Source organism: Zingiber officinale, chromosome 6B (assembly GCF_018446385.1).
Source record: "Zingiber officinale cultivar Zhangliang chromosome 6B, Zo_v1.1, whole genome shotgun sequence".
In the NCBI taxonomy this organism is placed as follows: Eukaryota; Viridiplantae; Streptophyta; class Magnoliopsida; order Zingiberales; family Zingiberaceae; genus Zingiber; species Zingiber officinale.
In genome coordinates this window covers 14,194,755-14,203,219 of record NC_055996.1, presented here as the reverse complement: position 1 = coordinate 14,203,219, position 8,465 = coordinate 14,194,755, and the positions used below count along the sequence as shown (strand labels likewise).

The 8,465-nt window shown below is 34.0% G+C and overlaps 1 protein-coding gene across 4 annotated transcripts; it reads left to right on the top strand.

Moving 5' to 3' along the window:
* Window positions 1–352: 352 nt before the first annotated feature.
* On the top strand, window positions 353–8,229 carry LOC121992053. Of its 4 annotated transcripts, XM_042546180.1 has the most exons (8): window positions 353–469; window positions 1,517–3,497; window positions 3,573–3,652; window positions 3,776–3,833; window positions 5,672–5,820; window positions 6,350–6,436; window positions 7,277–7,405; window positions 7,494–8,229. In XM_042546180.1, exons 1-8 carry the CDS (start codon window positions 401–403, stop codon window positions 7,617–7,619), a joined length of 2,679 nt encoding a protein of 892 aa, XP_042402114.1. In that variant the 5' UTR covers window positions 353–400; the 3' UTR covers window positions 7,620–8,229. The 4 variants fall into 4 exon arrangements, 3 of the variants coding, with proteins under 3 accessions (XP_042402114.1, XP_042402113.1, XP_042402115.1); XR_006114803.1 differs by lacking the exon at window positions 7,494–8,229 and adding an exon at window positions 6,589–6,803 and having other exon boundaries at window positions 1,517–3,652; window positions 7,012–7,364; XM_042546179.1 differs by having other exon boundaries at window positions 1,517–3,652.
* The last annotated feature ends 236 nt before the right edge of the window (window positions 8,230–8,465 follow it).

The window sequence follows — 8,465 nt, the reverse complement described above, 5'->3', positions numbered from 1 at the left end:
AATGTTGTAAAAATCTTGTAAAAAAGTTTATAAAATTCTATGGAAATTCATAACTTTATATAATTCTATAGAATTCAATAAAAATATATCAACTCTATAAAAATTTATTACTAAAAAAATCAATAAAAATCGTTAAAATTTTTGATTGAATAAACCCCACAAGAGAATGGAAATTTTGCAGGCAAGTTTTTCTTCAATAATTTAATAAATATCTTTTCTGATTTATAGTAAATTCCAGTTTTATGGCATAACTTAACATTGCATTTATTTAGTTGCGTTAATTGGGCCGATCTTCGATAGGCCCAGATTACATAAAAGCCCTCGAAAGCCGGAAAGCTTAAACCCTAAAAACGCACCGCGCCTTCCCCTGCATCTCTCTCCCTTTCTCGCGTGCACGCGCATGGGATCTCTCGCATCACTGTCGAAGTGGAACCCGGAGGATGATATCCTGCTCAAGAATGCTGTAGAAGTAAGTGCAAAGCTGTTAATCGATCTCTCTCGTAATGCTGCCGATTTGCCAGGACGAGGATCGGGTTTCTTCTTTCAATTCAGTTTTCTGGCAATTTTGTTTGTCAGGACAGATATTTGTTTCTGTTGATTTCAATTATTTGAATTAATGCGTCGTGATACTCGGTTTTACGATCGATGGCACTGACGGGATATAATAAAACTAAATTGAGATCGAGTTTTTCAGTATGTGAAGCTTTTTCCTATTTATAACTTCTTAGAATAAATATTCATATCTAGAATATCTTTTGAAATTGAGGTAAAAGAAGATAAAAGAGAAAGAAAGTTCATGTCTTCATGGAATTATGTGGGTTCCGGATTTGTAATTATGTTTGGCAGGCTAATAAGTCATCAGGTAAACAATGGAAATGACTTAATGGTCAATCTCATAAGTAATTGGAATTGAAGCAATTTTACTTTCATATAGTAGCTAATACATCATCTACAGGAAATAGGACTCTTGAATGATTAGGAGACAGATTGGTACATGGCACAACCATCATATTGTCCAAAGTAAAGATGATAACCTTAGTTTCCGGCAAACTGTCTCAATCCTTCTATTCTACCGGTCCATTGGATTACTCATCATAATAATGTAATTTAAATCGTTAGCTTATTTCATATCTATGTGAATTTGTTAGGCCACAAGAGTTCCATTCTCTGTAATCCTGAATCGCTTGTGTAACAATAGCACAACATTTGTCTCAAAGTTCCAGGATACGATCCTTTCTTACTTTTTGCAATCCCAAATTTCAGGTCAATATTTTGTCAAACTAGTTTAGCATATGATATAGAGAATATTGAGCAAGTTAATTTATCAGTGATCTAATTGGGCTTTGTCATATGTTTTGAAAGATCCATGCTCTTCTAGCTTCTTTAGGTGCTGTTGATAATGGTTAAACTAATATATCTATAAATTTTTGCTTTAGGTGCCATGTTTTGTTTGTTTGTTTGTTTGTTTTAGCCTGGTATTCTTTACTGTTTGTTCTTCACAATGGTTATTCCACAGGCAGGTGCATCTTTGGAGTCATTAGCTAAAGGTGCAGTGTGTTTTTCCCAGAGGTTCACCCTTAAAGAATTGCAAGACCGTTGGCATTCTCTCGTTTTTGCTCCTGAAACCTCATCAGGGGCCTCAACTCGTATGCTCGAATATGAGGAGTTTGCTACATGTTATCCTAACAAAGTTAACCGAGCTTGCAGCATAAAAGGGAAATATTTGGAATCCAGGAAAAGAAAAGTGAAGAGTGTGAGAAGTCTTTACTATGCCAAGAGGAAGCGTATCAGAAGCAAACCATTTGAGTCAAGTAATCGTGACTTTGCACACTATTCAGACATAGCTAATGGAAGTATTTATGGCTGTGGAGATCAATTAAACCTTCAGAATCAACATCATGAAGATAATATTTTTCCAGCTGAACATATATTGAACTGCCATGAGTCCTCACAGACCGGTTATGACAATGAACAAGGTGTCTTTCCTGAAATACTTAGGTTTACCTCTAATACTATAAGGGGTTCTGATGCTCATCCTACCTGCCACACTGAGCATATTGGTTCAGTTGAAGATGAATGTTGTCCCAATGGAATAGTGGATAGGGGCTATCTATATGATTTCAAAGATAATGTTTCACTCGAGTTAGTTGACAAAGAACAGTTGAACAATGAGTTTTTGGAGGAGAATCTACCTTCATTCCATGTTTCTAACGATGATCTTGAAGACAAATTGATCCAACCATTGCCTACTGATGACTCATGTGACAAAGATGCAACAGACACAAAACCCTTAGTTGCTACTTCTAAAAGTGAGAATTATGATGCTATTCAAGAAAACAATAACACGGGCACACATATTCCTGGATCAGGAGACACAGTCCATCAGGTTGGATGTTCATCTACTTTACCTGTTGTGCCTCCTTTAGGGGAAATTAGAAACATTCCCTTAGAAAATATGCCTATGGATATGCATCTTGAAAGCTCAGGAGTTGTTGGAGTTGATGCTAACATTGATAAATTAGGATGCAGTAATATGTCCTCAAATGCCACTCGGGGTGATGTTATCTCTGATGTTGGATTAAGTTCACCTATGATCCAAGAAAATGACCTCATGGATTTCTCTAGTGCATTCATGGATTTTTCTGGTGATGATGGTCTCATGTTTGTTGATATTGGCGAAAAAGATACTGGAGATTCATCTTGTCTAAATGGACTAAGCTCCATTTTCTTAAGTTCTCCTAGTGATTCACACGAAGATTGTCCAGCTAATTCAAATGATCCAGAAGATATAGTGAACTTGGATGGTTTTATTAAGATTCCTGATGGAGGCTTTCTTGATGAAGCAAGCAAAGACAGTCATCAGGTTGATTTCCTCTATAAGAATGATCTAATTGACCAATATTCCTTGCAAAATGTGCCAGTTGTATCTTCAGAAGTCTCACTTTCTGCTGAACATCATCAAGGACCTCTAATTTGCACACTGAACACTGAGGACCATGATATACCATGCAATGATGATTTTCTTTTACCTACTCAAACAGCGACGCAATTCTCTTCGCCTACTAAATCATTGTCTAGAAATGTTGAGTGTTCTTTAGGGGATTTTGGCAAAATAGTACAGGAACAACTACCAAATCCACAACCAATTGTGTCTAGCACTGCATTACTGCCTTCTTCGTTACCCAAAGTAGGATTCTTGCACTTATCTAATGATGGCAGGCTAGAAGCTAAATCGTTTGAAAGGACCATCATGGCTGGTGTATCTGGAGATGCAGGCTTTGATGCTAATGAAAGAAAGGCTTGCATACAGCCTATATTATCACATTCTGTGGCAGGTGGTTCTTTGCATGGAGAAAATGCAACTCATAATTTAGAAAAACATTGTAACTTTGATGCTTCTATCAATCCATCTCTGGATAATTCAGCCCCTGGACATGATCGTGATAAACATTACACATTAATAGCTGGTGGTTGTAAACCTGAATTTGATATACAAGGTACCATAGAAAATTATGCTCCACCGCATTCAGAACTAGCTATGTCTAACTTGGGCAATTCACAACCCATCCCAGCTCTCTCTACTTCAGATCAAGAGGTTCAGGATTCTGAAATTGAAGATGATGTACCCTATTTTGCTGATGTTGAAGCATTGGTAAACAATTCCTTCTGTGTGAATCAAGTTGTACTTCTATGCATACAACCTTTTCTAGATCTTGAAGATCCAAATTCTGATTCATATTTATATGAAAATTTAATTATCTTTTTACACTTGCAGATACTTGATATGGATCTAGGTCCATATGATCAAGAATCTTGTCTATTTACCAAAGAAGGTAAAACTGCAAATATTACTTGCGAACTTAGCTTGTTATATAATGCATTTGGTTGCATGCAATAGAGGCTTTTGCATGGGAAATTGATATATTTTTCTATGCACCATCAGTCCAAATGGAAGTTTTTTTTTGGACACTTTTTCAATATGATTCCATGAGATAAAGTAATACAATCACACTATCATAGCCAGAAAACTTGGTCGAGTTGCTTCAAATTGACCGAGTCTGATTCAATTTTACTCAATTTCTTAGGCATCTCAAGTGAAATATAAGATAGAAAAAGGAAGAATACAGTAATTTAAGCCTATAAAACCTAAGATTGAGGGAAAATCTTTGAAAATTATAGAATCTCAGGTGAAATTTCAAAATATCAGATGTTTCGTCGATTCGATGAAGCAACTGTGATGGTGGATTTGGGTGCTGTTAGCATATGGCAGTGGGACATCTACTCACACAGGGTTGAGGTTGTGAGGGATCAAATAATTCTTTAGATTGTGAGACGGAAGGGATGGTGGTTGAGTTGTCGGACGTGAGGAAAGGTGGGATTACGAGGGAACAAACAAACTCATGTGTTACACCTGATGTTAGGATTCCTTTTTGTTATATACTTATATTTAGTATATAAATTAAATGGTCAAAATATGCTTTAATAAGTATATAATAACCTAGTATAATACCTGATTCTGGTTACATACAATTACTTAATAATTCTACTATTGACTTAGCTGACTTAGTATTTTTGTAATTGTATATGGTTAATTATTATAAGTGAAAATAGTACTTATTGTTTTGAAATATTGTATACAATTAATACTTTTTAGTTATTATGAATAATTAGTATTACAAATATTGTATATATTAAGCTGAATACTTCAAAATTTAAAATACTCCTATTATTTGATATGTTGTCATCTAACAACATTCACATATCATTTTGAAGTTAAAATAATTTTATTTTAATTAAAAATGTTGTTGAAGAATTTAATTAAAATAATAGTTTTTAAATCATAATTAGTAAATAATATTATTTTTTATTAATGATTAGTAATCTGAATATTTTTAAATATGTTATTATATTTAGTAAATAGTAAAAACTACATTGTTTTTAGTTCAAATAATTTGTTATAATTCAACAGTTTTCCTACTATTAATGATTTACTATTAAAATATTACTTAAAAAAATCCAAATGAGTTTTTGCTATATTAATTATTTTCAATATTAGTAGTCTTTTCTGTTTACTAAGTACATAATATCAATTAACAAACAATCAATATTTTGAATTTATATATCAAGAATAATTGAAACTTATTTGAGATTGGAAATGAATAACAAACAAATTATTGTCTATTATTTGAAATATTGTAGGAAATTATATTTTAGGATGTTACTTTGATAAGATTCTATCTTTATTTTTCCTGACATCCTGTATCGGTCGGTATAATGCTGCTAATAGAGTTTAATGTTTGCCATTGTTATGGTTTTTAAATTTGTTTACTTATGCATTAAATAATTTTATCTGTTATTCTATTTATTTTTTATTCCTTGAGTCTGATCCCACTAATTCTTATGATATCATATGCGTGTTTCTTGAGTTTTTAACTGATCAATACCAATACTAATATGATTCCACCCACTATGCACACTATCACCTATTCATATGACTAGTGAATGGCCACTTTCTTACTATTCTCTTCAGTCTGTGGTCCCATTGATTTTTTTTTTCTTACTATATATCTATTACTATATGATGGTATAAAAATGTGGATAATGTTATTTTTATAAAATGCAATTTCTTTCTTCCTTTAGTGCTTGCTCTGACTCTTTTGTTGTTTATCAGTTTCACTTTATCAGCCTCTAGAGAGCAGGAAGGCAATGATGAAGTTGGAGCAAGGCGCCCGTTCTTTTATGAACAGGAAAATATCAGTGCACGATTCGTTTGCAGTTTTTTATGGTCGCTTTATGAAGTACTTCTTTAAAAAGCGTGAGGTACCTATTTGAAATATGATAACTCATTGTATATTGCTTCTTGCTATTTACTTACATAAATTATCTCATTCTTAAGCAGTGAAATGTAATGAATACCATCTCGTATCTGGATCAACGTTGCAAATGTGGCAAAATATTAGCACTTTTTGTAGCATTATGGGCCTTATTGTCATTTGTCCTTCAGCTGCATCTCTATTCTCCTTGAATCTAAATGTTTTAATGTTGGTTGTCTTTCATCATTCTGTTTGATGTATCCCAGGAAAGCTCTATGTTTTCGACTTTTCATATTAATAACTACCCAGCCTTTTGAGATTGAAATACTTTGTTGTACATGAACTTGTTTCGGAGACTAGAAATAGGATCTAGTAAGTTATCAATCATCAAGAGTACAAGGTCTAGCTTTAATCATCACTGCATCTTTCTAGCATTGCCTCATGACTGTGCCTCTAATGTTATGCATGTTATTCATTGACATTTTCTAGAATATACAGGCTATGCTATTAGTATATGACTTTTCTTTAACATGAAGGTTCTACTTGGGAGAGGGACAAGTGAAAGAGAAGTTGATATTGACTTGAGAGAAGAAGGACATGTTAATAAGATATCTCGACGCCAGGTAACCACCACCAACTTACTATACGTGTTTTTTTTTTGAGTCTTTCAGTCAGGAGATTTTGTTTCTTAGTTTAATCATTTAAGCAATTCCTTCCTTTTGTTGTACCATAATGAACTCATAAGAGGCCCTCAGGGCTATGGTGCCGTGGTTAGATCTCCAAGTGTGGATCCCAGGAATCTCAGAGCTGAGACTCAACTGCAGGGGATTTTTCTTCCAATGAGAAGTGGGCCTGAGAAAATGGGTCATCTAAATAAGACCACCACGAGCGCATCTCGATTTACCTTGGTGGGGTGGGAAACTTCCGTGGACCGGGCCGGTCACCTCCAAGATTAGTGTCGGTGCAGATTATGAAATAAATAATGAACTCGTAAGAGATTATGAAATAAATATTTATCTACATGCTTTAAGGATTAAAGTTTCATATACCTACTTAAATTATGCATCATTCCAATTTCAATTTCATTTTTGATGGTTGAGCCTCAGAAAGAAATTGAATTTAGTGTTGGTGCAGATTGCTAATGCGTTTATAAATCGTGTATAAATTCTTTGACCTGAGATGAAATGTTATCTTGCAGTAAACAGGGACAGACTGAAGGGTGGGCGTGTAGAAATCCTAATCAAATTATGTAACAAAATAATATGACAAATAAATAAAAGGTGTTTGAGAAAATAAATTATAAGCGGCCAAATGTTATTTGACAAACATTGAAATTAGAGGCAACCATGATGTGCTGCAAAGTCAAATTTTTTTATGGTCTGTGATCAAAATGTCCAATTGCTCCTTTCTGTATGATATTGAACTCACAGTAAAATAACATTTCTTTATGTTTGTTCTCTAAGGCAATATTTAAGATGGAAGAAGATGGATCCATTTTCTTAAAGAACATCGGCAAATGTCCTATCTTTGTCAACAGCAAAGAAGTTGCAACAAAAAAAAGGATACTTTTAGATTCTAGTTCATTGATTGAGGTATGAGATTTTCACAATGATATATTTTTCCATGAGCTTGACATGCAGGAGGAATCGATCAAATAATGAAATTTTCTCATGATTGTAGATCAGAGATTTCACCTTCATGTTTGAGGTGAATGAGAGTGCTGTGAGGCAGTATGTTGCCAGGGCAGCAGCGGCCCATCAAAGCCAGGTTTTGAAATTTGACTGGTTACCTGATGAGAAACCATAAGCAAATCCAACACCAGCATTTTCACTCTTTCTTCCTCCACTTGAAATCATTGTGTCCTTCGCGTATTAACATCCACATATGTAGTTAAAAGCCCAGCTGCAGTAAATTTGTTTATACCGTATTTTTGTATTAGGTTTCCATTTCTATTTGAGTCGATCCTTCATGTTTCCATTTCCAAATTAAGTCTGCTGATTGAATCTTTTTAGAGTAGACTTATAGATTTCCAGATAGCCTCAATTGATCAATCTCACGCAGCGGTCCATATATCAATTCTTGAATAATGATTCACTGACTCAAGATGCTTGTGGAGGAATGCTAAGATTGAATTTTTGAAGGTCGCAGCAGGAGAAAATGAGGCAGATCCCAAAGTTGTTTCAAAGTTGACAGACAGGTAAGTTGTAAAGTTGATAAAAAAACTGCAAATTCCTGCATAATTAGAATTGTTAATCTCCTCTTTCTGTGAGGAATTCATTCTTTTTTCGATGGTCATGGCCTCTTTAGTCTGTATGTATTTATCAATCGCTATTGTGGCTTTGTAATGCTTTTACATGTGTGAAGGTTGTTTTTTCTTGAAGGTAATTAAGTAGGAGGGAAATAGGTGGATGGAAAAGAAAGTAAATGAATTGTATTGTATTGTTTTGCTTTGTGTTTTTTTTATTTAATTTGTTTCACTGGTTTGGCCAGTACAGAATATGAATTTAAAAATAATATTATGCATTATCTTGTGTGTGTGATGCATATGTTTCATAAAGAATACAGAAGAATGTGATGTATAAAATCAATATATAAGAATTGAATTGTGGGTGGATGATTACATTCTCATTCCCTTTGTTAATGATGCAGTGC